At 39.7% G+C, this 21,966-nt stretch overlaps 1 protein-coding gene across 4 annotated transcripts in view; it reads right to left on the bottom strand.

The window, feature by feature from the left end:
• ERBB4 (erb-b2 receptor tyrosine kinase 4) overlaps positions 1–21,966 on the bottom strand; it is a 647,409-nt gene that overhangs the window by 172,385 nt on the left and 453,058 nt on the right. For all 4 annotated transcript variants that reach the window (XM_075094047.1, XM_075094045.1, XM_075094049.1 and 1 more), the window contains exons 6-12: positions 16,445–16,563; positions 12,521–12,662; positions 11,009–11,122; positions 9,248–9,374; positions 3,882–3,955; positions 2,044–2,134; positions 346–545 (exon numbers count right to left, since the gene is read on the bottom strand). In XM_075094047.1, coding sequence (XP_074950148.1) covers positions 346–545; positions 2,044–2,134; positions 3,882–3,955; positions 9,248–9,374; positions 11,009–11,122; positions 12,521–12,662; positions 16,445–16,563 — 867 coding nt within the window. The remainder of the gene's footprint in view (positions 1–345; positions 546–2,043; positions 2,135–3,881; positions 3,956–9,247; positions 9,375–11,008; positions 11,123–12,520; positions 12,663–16,444; positions 16,564–21,966) is intronic.

The following is a 21,966-nucleotide window of genomic DNA, read 5'->3' on the forward strand; positions in this document are numbered from 1 at the left end:
CATACACTCCCCATTTATGGCTTTCAGAATTCATATCTGTGAAACCTGACCTCTCATCTGGAAAGTTCACATCACAGTAAGGAAGCAGTGCCCTCTCTCTTCTCCCTTTCATTTGTTCATACCTTAAAACATCTCATTTGCCTATAAATCTGCTCAGAGGCGGACTGGACCGAATCCTTAGTCTGTAAATGATCATAGCTCCACTGATGTTCACAGAGCTCCAAGAGACATGAGCCAAGTTTCTGGCCTGCTCACTGCAGTGTGTCCTATCAGTAGTGGTATGATTTTTACCCCTATGTGAGCTAATCATAGGCAAGAACATTTGCACTGAGCAGCAGTACTTACTGCAGTTCTCTGCCTTTTTATTTCGATGAATCACCGTCTTTTGACTGGGTGTGCTGAAGAGGCTGGTCCAATTGACAGTGTGGTAGTAGCACAAATTGCTGTTGTCTGTTATGTAGATATTGCCAGCACTGATTTGCTTCAGGGACTGAAACTGCAGAGAGGTAATGCCTTGTTGCTTTAGGATGAGTAAGGAAAGGCCACTGTGATGAAAACAAAAGTAAGAGAGAACAGGAATTAGCTCCAGAAGGCAGAAGTTATTAGAGCTGGTAGGGAATTTCCCACTAGAAGTAGTTTCTAATGTCAAGATGATCTTTCTGGCAAACCTGAAATTTGGTCAGAAAACTTTTATTTTGGGGTGACACAAATATTTTATGTATCAACATCCAGTTGTTGACAGCAACAGTTCTGTTGCCTAGAAAATTATGAGCCCTGTGAGACTTGTGATACTGCAAGCTTTGATGCTCACAGCACTAGGCCAACTGGGCCAGCAAAACACTTAATCTAGTTCCATTTCATCCATTAACATATTTTGTGAGATAAAGCGCTGTTGATGAAACTGAATGAAATCCAGATTTTTTTTTTTCTAAGACAATAGAATTAATACTCTGATAGTTTATATGCTAAGGAGAAACTGACAAAGTCGTGCAAAATGTATTGCCTCTGTCAGGCATCAAATTAATGTAATTTCTCGTAATACAGGAAGAAATTGTTATTTTCAAGGAAATTTTTCCAGCCCACTTTCCACATTTCATTTTTCTTTTGTTGTAATATGTGGTTATCTCCTTTCTTCATCAAAGGAATGGTAAATGATTGTCTGTGTAACATGGAAATGACTGCACATATTTTATGACTAAAGATTAGTGAAGACAATATCCAGTTTCTGGGCATCCTTTAAGTTATTGTATTTTAATGGCGAAAATTTTTTTCCAGCTGTTGCAAATAAAAATTGCTGCTTCCAAACAGAATGTGAGGCTGTAATTTAATCTCAAGGTTTCACTGCTATTCATAATCTACTTGGGTTGCTGTTTAAGATGCCAGCAGAATCCCATGACTGACTTGCTATACTTACACAACGGGGAACCAGGAGTTGCTGTATATATCGTTCAGGTCCTTTCTTGTGTTTCCCTCATTATATCTCACTTCTCTTCAAACCTATTCCTCCATATGAGTTTTCATGTGGAAACATCTCTGGTAAAAATGGCACTACAGAGCTAACGTACACCCCACCTTCAAAGTTACACCCCACCTTCAAAGTACCTCAGTGATTTCAGTGTTCTTCCGTGTATTTATTTTTTACCATTTCTTAAGACGGCATTGTTCCTTGGGCACATGAGCCTGCACTTCCAATCTCAACGATGTAAACTTCCTGATAAGGGGGCTAAGTTCTACTATTAATGCCTTTTAAGTTATGTTTCACATTCACAGGTATTTTAAATCATAAAATGTACTTTCTGGACAATGAGTTAACAGCTACAGCAATGAACCAAGATTATTTTTTTTTAATTGTAATGTTCAAAAGGTATTACCCATTATAAACAACTGATTAGCAAAGATACTGTTAATGAATACTTTAGTATCAGAGAAAAACCATATCCATTTATGATGCCCTCCCCAAAGGATGTTGCATTCTATGCTACTGAACAAGGAGTCATTGGATACTAGTAAAAAATGATTCCAGCAACAGAGAAAGTACCTTACCTATACAGAGCTCTTCCACCGATGGTAACCAAGTTAGAAAAGACCCTGAAATCTGTCATATTCTCAGGCCATGACTGTATGTTCAAATACCCTGAAGAAGAAAAAGGCAAGCATACAAATATCAATTACTTCAGCCATAAAGACTACTTTATCACATACATGAATTAGGATAGGCTTACCCTATACAGGAAAGACAGTGCTGGTTTGAGAAAAAGAAATAAACAGGTAATTAATGCTGCAGACTGCTGTCTTTGAATTCATCAGGCTGCTTACCACTGTCTCCTCCAAGAAGGCAAAGGAGGCCTCTAACAGTCACAGCACTATTCTGTCCACTTTCAACATCCACTGTGAGGGTGAACTTAAACACCAGCTGAAATCCTGTAAGGCCTCCCAGCCTTTTCTAAACAGCAGCAGCAAAACCAGAGAGTTGCCTGAATTAAGAGCATTTAGTTTTAAAATGTGCTAAAGAGTTGGTACAGAAGTTAAGAGATCTGTTATGATGTACTAAAAGATGACAAGACTTTCCTAAAACAAAGAACTTGCGTTTGTTTCTGAGTGTGTGTATGTGTGTGCACGCACGTAAGGACTGCTCATCACCAGAGAGCATTCTCTGCAAAAGTATGTGGGACCACTTATTTTGTGCTACACAGGCCTCTAGAGAGTGCAGTTCCCTATGATTTGGAATTGGTACTGGACTGAAATGTAGCACACCTTTAAGCATAGGGGTAATTCTATTTAAGTAGTAAAGCTGAGACTGTCAATTAGACAATGTGCTTAAGAATGGCAAATTAGACACCCAGATGCCAGATTATCTTTGACGTTAATTAGGGAGAGATTTAAAGCTTACTTTCATTTTTTAATCCTACTGGTTTGCTGAAATACACAACTTTTGAGAGGCAAAGGATGTGGGAGAGAAGTAATTTCAAATGCCAAACACTTCACAGAATCCTAGAATCCCAGGTTGGAAGGGACCTCAGGGATCATCTAGTCCAACCTTTCTAGGAAGAGCACAGTCTAGACAAGATGGCCCAGCACCCTGTCCAGACGACTCTTGAAGGTGTCCAACATGGCTGAGTCAACCACTTCTGTGGGGAGATCATTCCAATGGTTGACTGTCCTCACTGTGGTAAATTTTCCTCTTGTGTCCAGTCGGAATCTCCCCAAGAGCACTTGTTGAGCTCCACCCAGCTACAATCATGCTGTGGCATCCAGAGAGTTGGAGTTTTTTGTGGTGCATGGAACAGATTTTTTTTTTCCATTTCCCTACGTATACATAATCAGCAATCCAGAACTCAAAGCTGTAGTATCTTCCTCTCTGTCTCCCCAGTGGTGAAACAACAAGAAGCAAGATGCAAGAAAACAAAGTAATAAGTTCTAGCTATATGACCCCACTGAAAAGCCACAAAACATGGGAAGGACTACCACCCCACACAGTACACATTTGTCTTTAAATTACAGCAGCATATTTGCAGCAGCATCTGCTATTGAACCAAAAGAAGTACCTGCAAAACCAGATTGGCTTGTCTGTTTTTTTTCCAAGGCATATTTCAAATGCTTTCAAGCGAAGACCAAGACCCTTCGCCCACTGGACAGTAAGGTCTTGGCCTTCTGATGCTTGTGTACCCCAAACATAATGGGTATTTTGTATTTATGAACAAAGGAAAACACATTGTGAATAACAAGAGATACTGAAGTTGTTGTGTATTAAACTTTTATGAAATTTACATCATGGTGAGTTTAAAGAAAGAAGCACTTTTTGTTCTTCAGAAAACCCAACAAATGACAAACATAAATGCAAAGTGAAAAGTTAAGAATAGATGAAATCAGAAGTGTGTTACCTGTTATCTCTCTCACTGTTTGGAAAATATTTAATTTCTCTGGATTGATTGCAGCGATTGTGTGATATGGGTCCCTAAAAGATTAAAAAGGCAAAATGTGATACTCTAAATAAAAAAAAGATCAGGTTCTCAAAGCTATACAATGTGGAAAGCAGTATTCAGGAGGTCAATTCTTTGCTTTTAGGCAGCATATGTTCCAGATTTCTTCACACTGTTTCCAGTTTCTTCAGACTGCTGTTCCTGCAGAAACTGCATCTAACTTCTCCCAAGTCGTCATGAAGGAAAATAATGGTGCTTAGCATCTTTAAGGTTCAAACCATTAATGTTTTAGCAAACATTTATGCTCATAGAAAATTAAGGGCTTCTAAACAACCATGGGTGACCTCCCTAAAGGAAAGATGAATTTTCAACATTTTTTCCAGGAATACTAGCTCAAATGGTACAGCTATGAAACTGTACTCCCAGGACTAACAAAAACTGCTACTGAAATGACTGACAAGCTATAGGCAACACAAAACTAAATGCTTTCCAGGAGTTCCTCACACACATCATTAAGAGGGTACACTTTATAAGGTGTTGAACAGGGAACATCAAAAAGCACAGGTCCTTGCCAAGCAAGTTTGTCACCTGAGAGATGAAATACTCCCAAACATTAAAATTTCAAAGTTAGATACGCTACAGTGTAAAAAGATGAAGCTGACCTTGATTTTGGCAGTGCCATCATTTAGCAAATAATCCCACCCCCACCAATTTTAAAGGAGCAAAGACTCTCCAACTATTTGAGAAGCTGACTAGAAGCCTAATCCAAACAAAAATCCTTTAAAAAAATCAGGAAAAGATTCTTCTGTCACATGTTGTTTTGTTACTTTTGTGGGTTTTCTGAGGGTAGGAAACATCCTCAGTAAATGGAGAGCATGCATTTCCACCTCTTCTTCTGCTTTCCAAGAGACATCGTTCTTGGAATTGGAACATGCAGGTAATCAACCAGGCTGTCTTTAGGGACAGGCCTCACAAGTCTGTGTGGTGACAGACTGATGGGGTCACTTCTAACCATCCTGAAGACGACCCTGTTAGCAGCAAGAAAATGAGTTCTCAAACCTTAACATAAAGCCCTGTGGACCACAGAAGCATCACATACACTTAATTTTAACAACTTGGGGCTCTCAGGAAACTAGATAACATGTTTTGACTGCCTAACAGAAACACAGCACTTCACTTTTACAATACATTACTATTAAAAAAGGCAAACCCTTGCCTGTACTGAACACGAGGTTGCTGAATTTCACCTACAAATACTAACATAAAGTAGTTTTTAAAGATACAAATATACATTTAATCCCCTTAAGCAGCAAATGTCTGATATGTATTTAGGTCTACCTTCATCCTACTTAACTTCTCGACACTAATTAAAGCCAATTCATTGTTAGCTAATTTATATATAAACTATTATAAATAGTTGTGCATAAATTCAACTCATAGTTAAATATATAGTTTTTATATCAATCATTACAAATTCAATAAAGACTTAGAAGTTCTAGTACTCAGGAAAGGGAAAGACAGGCTACAGAATCACAGGATCAAAAATATGCCAGGATCGATGGTAATGGCACAGTGTCCAATGAAAACAAACAAAAAAATCCGCTCAGCTTCTTTCACTGAAGTTATTCTCTGCCACTATAAAAAGTCTTTCAATTCCCAACAGACAGCTAGCCTTTAAGTCCCTACAAACTGAAACACTGAAAATTCATACTTTTAAAAGCTACACTTCACTCTGAGTAAACAAATTTGTAACAGAAATTAAATAAAAGTTGGAGTGGAAATAGATATTATTGTTGTTGTTCCATACTATTCTTTTATCTAATAACCTACTTGTGCAGCTAGTGTCATTTTTTAAATTACCTTTCTAAATGATTGATTTGCAAAACGCAACAGAAACTTTAAACAAAAAGGTGTTCCAGAAATATAAAGTTATTTTAATTGGTTCTCAAATCTTCTTCTCTTCTTTTAATATATACTACTGTAATTTATGCTGTGGAAAAATTTAGGGTTGCAAAACTCAGTGTCCTAATACTTAAGACTTGTTGGAGTGAGTTTTCTGCATAAAGAATGAGAGACAAAGTACTAAACAGTTTCAACATTACACGTCCTTGGCTTATATTCTTCTATTAAAATAAAACAAAATATTTTAACCCTCTGCTTTATAGTACATAATTTAGATATTTTTCAGATGAATACGTTTTTATTCAAGGTTGGTTTTGGTCCCATTAATTCAGACATATTTTTTAATGAGACTCATCTTGTAACTTTGCAGCTAATATAACTTTTGCAACAAAAGCATTGTAATACCCAAAATTACATTTCATGTAATGCACTGGAATAATCCACATAAAATTGCTTATGTCCTCTAGCTGCTTGTCTTGCATTTACTAGATACTTCCTGTCTTGTGAGATTTAGTAGTTTTACATATAGCCTCTCAGTTGGTCATTTGGTCAGATGAGAAAGTGTGACAGCCTAAGCGCTGACTCCTGTGTGACCTTCTCCAGGGTTTCATCAAGTTCCAAGCAGCATTTCCTTAAGCCACTTGAACCAAACTCCTTCCTCCCTCTGCTACATTAACCTTTCACACTGTACTCCCTGCTGGAGAGATGAGAGGGCCAGCTACACAGCCAAAGCTCACAATTGCTGGCCCTTTGAGAACCATTGAGCTGTAGGGCTCCACTGAAGTGGTTTTTCCACTGTCTTTCTAATGACTGGAGTCAAGTTGTAAGTGAAGTATTACAACCAATCACTCTATCAAATCAAGGAAACAAGTAGTTTCTTTCCACCTCACCTGGTAGGGAAATGTGAACCAGGCAGCCTAATGTCATCCACTTCATTATAATCTAACCATATCTGAATCCATAGAAAGACTAAAGAAAATCTGCTGGCACTACTCATGCCAGAATTCCATTTCAGATCAATTTGCTGACTTTCAGTTAATCACATATTTGCTATGCCATAAAGTGGCAAACATGGAGTTTGTTTGAGAACTGTATTTTAAGATATCAAATCTTGACAACGAGTTGCAAGCAATGTTGAAAGCTCTGAAAAAAAAAAAACAAGTTAAAATTGGAAGTCTACGCAGTGGTAGAAGCAATCGAGTACTTTACACTGTTAACGTACCACAAAATATCTGCATACACAGAATACACAGAATCATATAGGTTGGGAAAGACCTCCAAGATCATCAAGTCCAACTGTTAACCTAGCACTGCCAAGTCCACCACTAAACCATGTCCTTAAGCACCACATCCAAATGTCTTTTAAATACCTCCAGGGATGGTGACTCCACCACCTCTCTGGGCAGCCTGTTCTAATCCCTGACAAACCCTTAAGGTCAAGAAATTTTTCCTACTATCCAATCTAAACCTCCCCTGGTGCAACTTGAGGCCATTTCCTCTCGTCCTGTCACTTGTTACTTGGGAGAAGAGACCAACATCCACCTTGCTACAACCTCCTTTCAGGTAGTTGTAGAGAGCGATAAGGTCTCCCCTCAGCCTCCTCTTCTCCAGGCAAAACAGCCCCAGCTCCCTCAACCTCTCCTCATAAGACTTGCTCTCCATACCCTTCACCAGCTTTGTTGCCCTTCTCTGGACACACTCCAGCAACTCAATGTCCTTCTTGTACTCAGGGGCCCAAAACTGAACACATTATTCAAGGTGTGGCCTCACCCGTGCCGAGTACAGGGGCACAATCACTTCCCTGCTCCTGCTGGCCACACCATTCCTGACACAAGCCAGGATGCTGTTGGCTGCCTTGGACACCTGGGCACACTGCTGGCTCATGTTCAGCTAGCTGTTGACAAACACCCCCCGGGTCCTTCTCCATCGGGCAGCTCTCCAGCCACTCCTCCCCAAGCCTGTAGCATTGCATTGGGTTATTGTGGCCCAAGTGCAAGACCCAGTACTGAGCTTGTTGAACTCCATACAGTTGGCTTTGACCCATTGATCCAGCCTGTCCAGGTCCCTCTGCAGAGCCTTCCTACCCTCAAGCAGACCAACACTCCTGCCCAACTTGGGATCATCTGCAAACTTACTGAGGGTGCACTCAATCCCCTCATGCAGATCATTGACTAAGATATTAAACAGAACTGGCCACAACACAGCCCTGGGGAACACCGCTTGTGACCTGCTGCCAACTGGATTTAGCTCTATTCATATAACTCTCTGGGCCTGGCCATCCAGCCAGTTTTTCACCCAGCAGAGAGTACACCCATCCAAGCCATGAGCAGCCAGTTCTTCCAGGAGAATGGTGTGGGAAACAGTGTGAAAGGCTTTGCTGAAGTCTAGGTAGACAACATCCACAGGCTTTCCCTCACCTACTACTTATCACAATGAAGGGGCAAAAGGGTTTAATCTTATTTGTGGATTTTGAGGATTTTGCTCATTTTAATAGGTCCAGAAATACCTCAAAGAATCACATGTAATTCACTATGGCTGATTACAACATGAAGGATTGAATTAGTAAGAAGATACAATCATATTTGTATTCTCTCAATGATAGAAAGAATACAATGCAGGAAAGCAGCTAGTTGCATTGGACTTCACCTGACCATCAAAACAGGGTATTGTCTGTCTTCCCTGGATACATCCCATCCTTGCAGCATTTGCACCATGGATTCGCCTTTGCTACAACAGCAAACACACAGTGCACCAAACTATAAACAGCATGGCACTAGTTATCTGGCTGGTATATCTTCCCTTAGAAGGACATATTGGGGATACTTTTAAATACTGGTTCTGTACCTCCCCATCTTCAATCGTTACTAAGACTTACTCAATATACCGCCATATTTAAACCAAAATACTGGATTTAAATACCAGTGAGTTTTGTGTATCTCTGCAATTGAACTTGGCTATATCCTTCAAAAGTGATTAACAAGAGGGCAGCCTTTCTGCATGTATATGCAGTGACAGCCACCCACTATGACAATTTATGCTAGGTGAGGCACTCTCTCTGTATATTCTGCACATTAGACTGCTAGTCATACGAAATTTAAACCAAACTAATGGAAAGTAACCTCCCTTTCTCCCTTCTGTTCTCTAATGAGCCATTATTTTAAGCCAGTACCAAGGATCTCATAAAGTAACCAAAGATCACAGTTGTCTTTTCTCTTTCTAGTGCAAACAGTCTACTTCATCCTTTTTTTCCTAGAGGTTGAATCATAAGAATCGAGGTAACAGTTTCGTTCATAATGGAAGGTAGAAAACTGATTTATCCTGGGATCTGCTATTCTGTAAAAGAAGCCTGCAGCCATCGTTAAGGTGTTGATGCAATTAATTTCAGCTGGCACCATGACATAACATCTTAACATTTTGTCACTTACCCATGAATCCCAGTAACAAGGAAGATAAGGTTGCCATTGATCTTAGTACAGTTTATGAACTTGTCAATGTTGCTGGAATCCACTGTCTGAGCCGACACTAAACTCCCTGTTCCAATGCCATCACATGCTGCCAAAACAAAGAGTTTGTGTAAAGAACCAGGAAAAACAATTACTGCATCAGAACATGTTGGCCTTCTAGTTATGAGTCTTCACTTTTTCCAGAGATAGAGCAGCAGAGAGGTGTTAAAACAGCACCCTTTATCCATATTCCCAAAGAAGCACATGCTAATTTAAAACAAACAATAAGCTTAAGTACCTGCCACAGAAGGACATCCTGGCAGAGAGGTTAAGGTATTTCACACTTGACCTAAAGGCAAGTATAAACCACACAAAAACCCACTCAAGCCAGCTGTAAACAGATAGTTTACAGACTGAGCTCAAACTAGCCTGGTGGCCATGCCATTTATGTGTGCACTACACACTGCAGAAACAGAGGCGTCCTAACACTGTCAGCTCAAGAGGTCCCCTTTGCACTGGTGGGTTTGTGAACTTAACTAGTCACATGCCATAAGGTCTTTTAGAGAGGATGTACAAATAATTCTTTACTGATCATCCCCACAAATAAATAAGTCAGCTGGGGCCTGGAGAAACTTTGGTATCCAGTGAGGAAGCTTCTCTGTGTAGCCTTTCTATGTAATTTAGTTGCATTTTCTGGGAATACAAAACCAAATCCTTCATGTCTTCCATCACATAATGTATCCTGTCTCCCTAACTGGGATCCTCTAATGGCAACTACCAGCAGTACACCTGAACCTTTTACGCACGTGATAACTTTCCTCCTCAGAGAGTAAGGCTAAGAGTTTGACAGGAACACTACACATGCATTTTCATGGATGTCTATCCAGCAAAAAAAGTTCTTTACTGCTATTAGGTTAAAGGACTGGACATTGCCTTCACTTAGAGTTCAGCATGTCAGTACCCTGCCTTGGTAGAGATCTCTGTGTTGGACTGTTTCAGCCATGTGGAGTGACTGTTGATTTACAGAGGTTTTCAGTAGCTTCATTTTGAATTCCCTTCCAGATATGGCTTACATGAGGACTGGAAAGAGGCATAGGCCCACTTGGGAAAACTGATGGTGTTTTGCTCCGGAGACCTTCACACAGGGAGCAGAAAATCTCCCTGGTGGTGCTTGGGACAACAAAGTAACCTATAGATTTCAGCCTTCTCAACAGCACCAACACTGAAAAACTTCTAGTCAATGTTTTAGACACTGAGAAAAGAGGTAGAAGATTCAGGGAAAACAGAGACATTTTTAAAAATCAAAGGAAATAAATGGAGATCTTGTATTGAGATCTTGTATGAGACATACCATTCATTAAAGCCAAGGCTTTAGTATGGCCTCCTTTGGAATGGCGAAAGGACAGGAAACACCTCCAGGAAATACCTCCAGGAAATGTCATTAAAGTAACATAATAAAGAATTCTTTCAGATTTCTCTAAAACCAACAGAGAAATCCCCTTCATTTTTATCTAATAAAAAGTAATTGGTTTGATTATATTACCACTACAACTTATTGAATTTTCATTCCATTGTATATACTTCACACACAGCCTACGTAGCTCAAAGTTCTGTGGATATGCAAAGGCTAGTAATATTCTACAACATACTCACAAAGGGTATTTCACACCAAAATAACACCCTTCTCTGCTCTACTACAGTGTCGATCACATTCAAGAAAATTTATATTAAACTACTGTTTACCTTTAGGACAAATGTCAGTGCAGGGCTTGCACATCTTAATACCATTTTCTTCAACCTCCATCTTGGAGCTCGGACATGCACGGACACAAGAGCTGGAATCTACCACGAAGTTGTCTGAAGAGAAAAAGAAGATATTGGCAGAGAGCAAACCACTGGACTAAATACTACTGGGACACATGTTTATGGACTCTATGTCAATCCATCTTATTAATTACCTCAGCACTTCCACATTGACATTAACATTTCATGTTCAGTGTTTTCAGAAGTGTATAAGCAAGCAAATTAGGCATGTCTTCGAAGACTTATGAAAATCCATGAATTGTCAGGGCTGATCCCCCCTCTTTCCCCAGTTTTGTTTTATCACTATTTGTGGCAATAAAGCTATAGTAATTGGAGGGAAATACCCTGTCCCTTTCATACATACTCAAATTTATACATCTGGGAGAAAACACTGCACAAGACAATGACAAGTATTTCAATTTTGCCTTGTAAAACAACTGCCAAGGGGAATATAGACTGATCCTACCTAAATGAAAGCTTAATAATGTCAAGTAAAGGAGGAGGGCGGGGAGAGGAGAAATTAAAAAGCTCAAGGAAGTATTTGGACAAAGAATCATATCCCTTAAGTAGTGCATGGTATAGCAGTTTTGAAAAAAAAAAAATTGGATTTTGCTTTAAATTATGGTTCCATTTATTACAGATTACTCATCCTTCTTATATGTAATTTATGTATAAAATAATTAATGCACAACAGCACTGTAAACCTTGGTGGGAATGAAAGGAGAGCCAGAATACTGTCTGCCTTATTTTTCTTTCTAACTAGAACAGCAGTATCAAAGACTACATCAGTGACGACCCTCAATATTTTTCTGTTACTTGTCATCATCTGTCTGGCATCTCAGAAGCATGTGTTTTTTACATGCATGGGATTATTCTTTTTTTTAACTCCCTTCTCCCCTCTAATTTTACTCTGGAGCTTTAAGACTGTATTGTTGTCAGATTTGAATGTTTTTGCTTCATTGGGACAAAACTGCTCAGAAAATACTTATGGGAACTTTCCGTCAAACCATCATTATTCCAAGTTAAGAAAAGGGAATCAGTATCATGAAAGCATTTGGTGCCAGGTAGTACTGGTGGTGGACTGTTATTTTCCTGAAACAGAAATTTCTACCCTTTTACAATCCCACTATTTTAACAGTTCATTCTGAAGTTTACAAATGCTGATCTAAAGCATGAACGTAATAAGTGGTGGTCATGAAAACAGAAACTTAGTGAATTCCCTTTCTTTAAGAAAATCACTACAGTATAGCATACTTGGAAAGTGTCAGCAATGCAGAATGTCTCTGTCTTTAGTTAACACGACTGAATTATTACAGGCTGAAAGCACATGTGGAGTGATTTGAGATCTTGCACTATGCACTTAGCTCTCATTCTCTCATTGTTTTGTAAGGCTCCTGAAATGCAACTCAAGTTTTCCATCACTGTAGGAAAAGGCAACTAACACACACTTACGTGGGCACTTTTTGACGCAAAAAGCCCCATAGGTGTACTTGGCATTGTGATTATGCTCCAGCTGGAAGGTGGTAGGATTGTATACAAAAGTCTGGGGGCACTGCGTGACACATGCACCACTATCATTGAAATTCATACAGGCCTGTAAAACAAGGGAGAAGAAAATATTAAATTAAATCTTATAGCTGCTTTTGGTTTGTTTTTTGTTTTCTGTTTTTTTTTGTTTGTTTGTCTGGTTGGCTGGTTTTTGTTTGTTTGTTTTTAGTTTAAAATACAGTCTCGGTTGTTCAGACTTGCTGCAACCGTGAGGAATGTGACATATAGTTTTCTAACATTCATTTTGGCTAGTTAGATTTCTTGCTAGGATCTTGGCAAACACCTGACTTGCAAAAGGGGGCTCACTGAGCCCCCTTAATTTGAAACACAGTTGACTGTTAAAGCACTTCCTACAAAAACATAACACCACTGTAATTTGTTTCATAACTGTTGTTACTACTAGCAATTAACTAATTCTCAACTCGATAGGATGTTCTAAAACTGCCAAGAGCAAACAGCTATTTATCATAGTCAGTCTAAACAAATGCTAATGACTTTTTCAGAGGTCCAACCTTTAGATTTCTTACAGATTGAGTCCGACATCCAGCTGAAAACTGAAATTCCCAATTAGAAAGCAAAAGGATAAGAACTTTTGAGCTAGCACAGGAGGGGGTCATTTCCCTAAGTGGCCAGTTTAACAAGGTCAGTTGCTTCACACACCAAAAGAAAATAGGACTTTGTATCACTTAGCATTCAAGCTCAGCCACCCACAGCTGACAGAGGACAGGGCCCTGACAAATGAAGAGGCAAGTGTGTGGATAAATAAAGTAATGGTATGCAGGGAAAATAATTGACCATGCAAGGTTGATAATTAGTAATAGAAAAACTCCACCAATTTTGACATTCCTTATCACCACATATCATGTCTATGACTTTAATCACAGCTTGTAAAAAATTGTTGGAATGATATTCAAAAAGCCTACCATAAATGTCAAATTTCATATGAATGTGAAAGCTGGCTTTGATCCCTCTAGCAGTTTAAGCAACCACTGCTACTGGATTCTGCTTCCTCAACAACCTGTCTTCCAGAAGCCAGGTTGCTTTAGAAGTTTTAGTCTAGGGATGAATCCTTCTGGTCCTTCTCCAGGTTGTAAAAAATACAGATGGTTTTGAATGTGTCAACAAGTATACCAACACGTGTGTCGTGTCCCCTCCTCTGCAGGGCTGGGACTGAGAGAAAAGTAAAAAAGATTCCTCTGTTCTGCTGCTTTTACGAACAGTCCTTATCTCCGTTCAGATCAGGACCCCCAGGACTGAGGGAGGTTACTTTTCATGTCAGGAGATTTCAGAAGGGAGAGGTTAATAACGTAACCAAGGGAGAAGGACAGATCTCTGCTAAAAGCGACAAACCAGGAGTTCCATGATGAAAGCACTGTCCTATATCGAACATGAGCTAAGCCAAACAGCTGATCTTGTCTTTTCTGGGTCCTTAAAATGCATATTACAAAAATTGATGGTTTCTCACAGAACCACATTTTTTTTTCCTTACAAAGATAAATACAGTCAGTTACTTCTTCACTTATAAGAAATGGATGGGAAGTCCACCCTACGAATAGGGTTGTGTCACTTTTCTCGTTCCACTGGGCACTCAACCAAGCCCTTCCAAGCATTTCAAGTTTTAGATCCAGCTTGGTTTTGAATGCAAGATAAGAACATCTCTAAAACTTTGCGTTAGCATGTTTGCTTGCAGTTGTGTCAAATGATGATTACTGTCTTGGTTTTAGAACTGAATACGCAAATGATTGTGTGGCAGCATACAGAGGAGGATGAATGAACTTTATCTAGAAATATTAAAACCATATTTACAACAGGATGCTAATATGCTAAAGGATTTGTAATGCTTCATAAACTGTACTTTTGCTTAGTAATAAATACTAACTTAGTTTGTTTCCTCATAATTTTTACATCTGCTGTTGACTTAAAAGGTACTCTGTCATGTACATGACAATCCTCTGATAATGGTTGAGCAAATTCATAAAGTAAAGCACACCAATACTCTTCGGAGAGGTGGCACTTCTTGAGAAAAGCTCATCTAGAAGATGTGGGAACTATTCCTTTATGACTATAATGCTTTGTATACATTTGTAATTGCTTCAATAATATATGTAAACTTCTAGCATTTGGTGCTAAATGCTGCAAATTTGTGAATAAAAGCACAGGAAAATACACAGGGGAAAAACGAAGTTCTGTACATCAGCTGAAAGCTAAGCACAGTTGTTCATAGCTTAAAGGATTACACCTTTTACCCAGTGTGTACTAAGCAAGTAATGACTAGTCCTGAAAATTGCCAGACCCCTGCTGAATTTCTTTTACATTGCTCTCGGGCAATGACTGAATAAGAATAAAGACCTGGGTGCTTCTCTGCTGGATTGGAACAGACATGCTAGTTGATTTTTAGCATATATATTTCCATAACTGCCACAATTCAGACAGTCTCACTCATTTTCTTTCAGGCTGCAGTGTTACAGAACTTATGCCGCAAATAACTTGTCCTTAACCTTTGAAAATGGACACGCATCAGCTTTGAGGATATTCCTCAACAGCCAAATGGGAACAATAACTGCATTTTTCCTCTTTCGTTTACCTATTTTGATTGTACCTGACATGGAAAAGAATGTTATTTTCCCACCTCTCTAGCCCAAAGGCAACACAACTTCTGGTGAGTGTTGGATCAGGCATACCATGTGTGCTGAATATCTACATGTGCAAAGCCCCAGCCACAATAAACAGCTTTAGTAAAACCTGTTAGCCACAAATCAGGCCATCACTGCACTTCATCAGCAGCGAAAGAATAGCATTTAGAATGTGTTTTTGAAGCACAACACCTACCAGTATCAGACAATATATGAACAGAAAGAAAGTTTCAGGTCCAGCCAGGGAAAAATTCGGTTTTGCCCGTTTATTATGATCCACTTGCCTACACTATCAGAACATCTGCCATTTCCTATACCATACAATACCTCCTCTGAATCCTATCTGGCAGATTTTTAAAGAAGCCTACCCAACGTTATAGATATTTGTCTCTTCAATCACTTGGGTACCTTTGAAAATCCACCTCTCTGTGCATGTTCTAGTTCTAGGCTTCTTTAGGCCTAGGTTTGCCTCCTCTGATAACATTAGCAAAACTTGTCCCTGCAAGCCAGTGTGATGAGCTACACAGTTTTTGAGATCAGTGTTGGGTTCTGAAGCTTCTTACACTAGTATAAATAATGGACTACAAACAAATCTGTCTAAAGGCCTCTATGTTCAGATTGTCTATTTTTTTAAGGAGAAAGTTAACCTTTTCCTCTTTTCATCTTAAGCACAAAAAGCAGCATGCATTTGAAGTAGAGTATTTTGGAAACCACTTTCCTTCCATCTCCACTAAGAAGCATGCCCAGTAAAAAAGCTGAATTAAAATCAAGTCTGGCAGTAATAGGGAACACTTTCACAGAGAAGCTAAATTGTATTCTTGCCTTTCAAATAAAAAGCACACAGAGCAGTAATAAAAGCCATGCTCAAATGTAATGATAAATACCTCTAAAAATTCCCTATCACCTCTAAAAGTTAATTTCAGAAAAGGAAAAGATAAAAATCACAGAGATTAGCATATTAATAGTTCCCAACCTGTATTTACAAATCTCATAAATCTGTTAATGGGTAATATTAAGTAGATAAGTGATGTTAATGTAATGTGAAAAATATTAAATGCTAAAATTTGCAGTCTATACCTGGGAGTGTGCATGCAATACATTAAAAGGGACAAAATCATGAATTTCATGGATTAAAGCATTAAGAATTTGCAGTGTGACTGCCAAGAACAAGAAAAATGAGAAGCCTCACACATACAAAGCAATCAGTGTCTTTAGGTCCAGAACAGCCTCCAGCGCATTCCCGGTGGCAGCAGTCGCTGACGTAGGGCCCATAGCACCGTCCATCACACTGCTCTGCACACACTGTCTTTGTTACTAGGAGGAAGCAGGAGAAGTTATCATGTCAGAGTCAGAACTAAGGAGAGAGCTCTTCAACTGCACACTGAGGAAAACAACAAGCCAAACAGCATACTGAAAAAAACCTCTCAAGTTTTAAGGTAATTGCTTCAATGGTACTGGCCACTCATATCCTCCAGAATGCCTTCACAATACCTTCTTTAGGGACATATATGTTGCTCGAGGACTGCAGAGGAAGAACTTCTAAAGCATTTGCTTTTACCCATGGAAATTCAGGTGGAATATTATTTTCAAATCATTAGATTTTGTAAACAACTGATGGAAGGATATGAAAAAAAAATCCACGCACAATAACAGAAGAGCCCACCAGTTCTGAGTGAGATTTGTCCCATGCAGAACAGCAACACTGAATAAATGGGTGAAATTCAGAGTGAGGCCAGCAACCTCAGAGCCAAATGCTATTCTTGATGGCAACCAACTTGACAAACAGGCAATGAGATAACATAACTGAATACCAGCTGCAGATTGGAACACATCTGGAAACACCACTTGCCTTTTCTAGATAACAGAATCCAACCTTCATTCACAGGGAAATAACTATATTCTACCAACTGGAAAGCACGGTGATTTAAATGGTACCACACTACACACTATTGTACCTCAGGGTTTAGTCTTGTGCAAAGAATGGTCAACAAGTGGAGCATCTTCCTCCCCTCACTCAGCTATAGCCTCTACCTTTAGTTTACAGAAAAATAAATTAATATTATTCTCCAGACTATACCAATCACAGCCTACAGAATGCCAGGAAGATGTGCTATCAGCTGTCTTTTGATAAAACCAAGTATGTTGTACTTCTGTAATTAACCTTTACCCTTTATTTTGTTAAAAGCATTTAATTACTTGCCTATGGAAAACACTTTTCAGGAACCCAGAGGACATGAAATTCGATCCAACTTTCTGCTCGATTCTGCTATTTAATTTATCAGTAACTTCTTTATAAGTACCTTCCAATCCAATTTCCCTCCACTTCTCACTGGAAATACTTCAGGTAATGCCAAAGCTTCTTCATATACACAATATTTATTTAGGACATAAAAATGTAAATAATCAAGGAGAAGTCATCATTTACAAAATGCACAGTTAAAAGATGTACTTTTAGAGTAATTCCATCCTGCCAATACCAGAGGCAAACCTCCAGACAGAAAACACTTTCATGCCTTATACAACCTTACTTAAGAAATAAGGGAAATTTCTGTAAATGCACTTGCTGTCAACACTGCTAGAGAAAGAGACTAAAAGGATTTGTTTATTTAACAAACGGTATTGATAAACATTAGGACAGAGATATAAAACAGGGGCATATGTTAAGCAAAACAAATGTTGCAGCAGGCCACCACCACACCATTAGCTGATAGGGACAGAGCCTTGTCTCATGAAAATGAATGAAGACCTCATTTAGTCAGCAACTGCATAGTTTTCTGCCAGTTCAGAAATTGGTCCATAGCACCTTGATAAGCACTGGCCTGGGCACTATCTGCTTTGACCTCAAAGTGGGGCAAGGCCCAGACTTATCCTGACTTGACAGAGGACCCTATTTGCCACAGGCTCCCCCTCTGCTATCAGCAGAGGCACAGATGCCACCCAAATCGTCTGTGTTTACCTGAGTCACCCCTCAGACAAGAAGTTGGCCCCTAAGCCAAGGGAGCACCATCCAAATGCTCTGCCTGCCTTTTACAGAGCGACTGCTCATGATCATGCTTACCTCATTTATTTAAAATGACTGCTCCTCTGCCACTGCTTTCTGCCCCTCTGGCTGGCGTGGCATTACCGCCGCCAGCGGCAGGGCAGGCCCCGAGGCCATGCACTGAACCACTCCTCCTGGCAGCAGCACGGGGAGGCACTAAAATGGCTGCTGCCCTCCCCAGCATGCTCAGTGCCCTCTTCCAGAGTCTTCCACAGGCAGAGGGCGTCACTTCCAGGCTCCCCTCATCAGCACCACCCCACCTACCGCACCCTAAAAAATTACAGTGCATATTGCAGCAGCATATTTCTTTTTTTTTTTTTTTAATTCTGAATTGCACTAGAGGCAGAGAGCCTAGGAGCCAAATTTCAGGTGGCTACAATCAACACTTACAACAGGAAATGAGAAGAGGACATGATACCACACCACAGCCACTCACCGGCAGGATGCTGTTAAAAAGCATTCCTCGCTATTACTCCACAGCAATTTAATGGGTTGCTTAAACCTGAGAAGTTTTGGTGTAAAGCACCTCTGTGCTGAAAAATCAGTATGAGCCACCTAATTAACTCAATTATAATTTATTTACCTCAGTGCCAGCTGCTGTTGGGAGCGGGTCATGATGTCCACCATCACCATAATAACCATTGTTTGCCCGTGGAGGAGGTTTTCTGGCAGACTTTTAAACAGGCAAAGAGGCCAAGGCCCAGCAGCGTGTCCCATACTATCAGCTGCAAGAGGTACTGGGAATCCTCCACCGCTGCCTCCCCAAAAACAAGCCCTGAGAAGGAGAATCCCCTGCCACGATGGGAGGAGGGACCTGCCTCTCCCGTGCCTGGTGTCTGTGCCCACAAACCATGCTGACCAACCCCAGGCATGTCTAGAAAAGGCACAGTCGTCCTGTCAACTCACAAGTTACTACTTTTAGCAAGCCAATATCTGTATTTGCAGGATTACACACCCCTTTCAAGCTGAGCCACAGATAATAGTGCTTCCCTAGGCTGTGTAGCTTAAACAGGGGCGGGAAACAAGCTCCAACAACAGCAATGGATTTAAGCAACTTATGGACATCTTTTCAGCAGTTTTCACACTATTTAGCTAGGACAAAACCATCTAAATTGTTCACCCTCCTCATGATCCCCACAGTAAGGTCTGTGCAATGTATAAAGTTACAGATATTGCAATTTTTAAAAAAATTCCCTAACTTTTTAAGCGACTACAACAATTTTGTCCAGAGTATGTTTCCTATTTAAAAAAAGCCAAAGCACACCTCGCACCAGGGCTGACCTGGAGGGATATGGTGTTCTTTTCAGCACAATACTTAAACAGAATGCCTTCCAAAAAAAGCATACTCTGCTTATGATTAGGCACCAGCTTAATGGGGGCCTCTACCATGCTGTTCAGGATAGGGAACATTTTGAGTTTTCCTGAACACTAGGAAGTTATTATGTGGTTTGCAAAATTTACAATTACAGCAAAGGTTTGTCACTGTTCTTCCCTAATTGTTTATTTTGCTGGGAAAGCAAACAATGCCAACAGAAATGCCAACATTTCATTCTAGCAAAAGGCCACAACATATCATGTTTATCTTCTGGTTAACTGCATGCTGTGTTTGCATTATAACTGCTACTGAGGGTCCAGCTCTGAGGAGGACCTGTCAGATGTCTTCAGTGGCACCACACGCCAAGACAGAAAAGAGCTTAGTGGGCTCTGAATGTTTTTAAGGACTCATATTCAAGACAGTTTGCAATGAAGGGTTTTCCCCAAAGCAAAACAAACACAAGGCAATACTATGTATTGTTTGAAGTCCCAAAACAATCTGATTGTTCAGATTCCAATAAACATAACTCAACAGTTCAGCTTGCTGCAATCATTATCACGGGGTAACCCTGCAGAAAACATGCATCACTGCACTGGTTTAAAAAGGTAGCAAGCTTTTTCCCCAAAAAATTTCATCCAAAGGCAATCAATTGATTTTATACCTATGACTCAAGACCTATCCAAAAGAGTGAAATGTAAAGGTAAATATTACCCAAAATATCAAACTATATATTCAGGCTGGTGAATGTTGGTGGGTGGCTCCTAGAGGGGACACATGGCTCGAGATGGTGCTGAGAGTGGGGACAGATTGAAAGGGAACTGGGCAGCAGCTGCAAACACGCAGCATCAACAAAGAGCAACACTGATGCAAGCTGAGAGTGAACAGTGGAGCAATACCAACCTCCTCCTCTTGATACCTAGCGTGGGGACTGTTCACATGGGAGCTGGTGGACAGGGATGACTCTGAGCCCTCACATCATGTCGTCCTTGCAGCCCAGACACACATGTGAGATTGAGGAGTTCTGTGCTGGGACCCCAGAAGAATTTTAGGCACCAGATACTCATTTCTTTACCCAACGTAAATGTGAAGAGACCCTTCACTAATCACAGCTGAGGCCCCAAATTTTGAACCAGACTTTTGAGGGTCAGCACAACTACCTGCCCTGATGCCCACTGACACTGATATCCCAAGATATCTAAGGATTCAGCTGCACAGAACCGTCACAGTTGGGCCAGGACAGCAAAGGACAGTGACAAACACTAAGGTCTTGAAAAAAAATGTGCCATGCATTGGGATGGGTTTCTGGAGGAGTGCAGAACACTGACTGTCAATCTCTACTCATACCTCACTGTGATATAGCAATAAACTGTGTTGGGCATGGGGTGGAATGGGCACTTCACATATACGTACAATTAATCAGTCTCTCATTGTTTCCCTTAATCTTTAATTATGTCAGGGCACTATAAATCTATGAAGGAAAAAATAGGAATTAACAGAAATCAATGAAAAAGTCTTATGAACATGCAAAGTTATTAGAAAAATACAAGGACTTTAATTAAAGATACTGGCTCCAAGCAAAAATGCAGGGTTACCCTGATTGATCTAAGCTGCTGGTTCAGCTCTTTCTGTCTCCTCCACCAGGCTCCTGCTTGCCTTTTGCTGCTTTAATTGGGTACTTACTGCATCGGCACCTTCTTTTTCTCAGCAACATCAGCTGCACAAGGACTGTATAAATGTAATTATGCTCAGGCCAAACTCCTGTACACATACACAGTCATGGAGCATTTTTCATTTGCTCAATGTTTATGTTCCCTGTTTGATTTAAACGCTATTGGCCTTTTTTACATTCCCTTAGTTGGGCCTATATTTTAATTTAGATTTTTCTCTTTTGTTTCAGTTACATTCCTCTAGAACAAAGTGCATGATCTGTCATTTTAATAAAATGATGCATTCAATTTGTAGAAGTTTCAATTTCTTTTCATACGAAAAGTAAAAATCACCCAAACTCTTAACAGACATCAACAGCAAAAATAATAGCAATCTAACCATAGATTTCAAATGTTAGTAAGCATTTGTTTTTGTGGTTTTTTTAAAGTGGTTTACATTCTATTTAGTGGGTGCCCAATACTCCTTGAAAAACAGACTCTTTTTAAAAGTATTTCCACATTAGTCTTTCCTGACACTGAAAAAAATACCTTCTAGCTTTTAAATGTTCAATATTAATATTACCTAATATTTTAATTCTAAAACAAAAATGGATTGTTAATTGCATAACACAGTACCCTGAAACCACATCTTCTCTACCTCCTAATAGAACAGCTTATTTTAAATTTCCTATTAATTGTCTTCTTAAATACATGAA

The sequence above is a fragment of the Phalacrocorax aristotelis genome, chromosome 5 (assembly GCF_949628215.1).
Source record: "Phalacrocorax aristotelis chromosome 5, bGulAri2.1, whole genome shotgun sequence".
Lineage (NCBI taxonomy): Eukaryota > Metazoa > Chordata > Aves > Suliformes > Phalacrocoracidae > Phalacrocorax > Phalacrocorax aristotelis.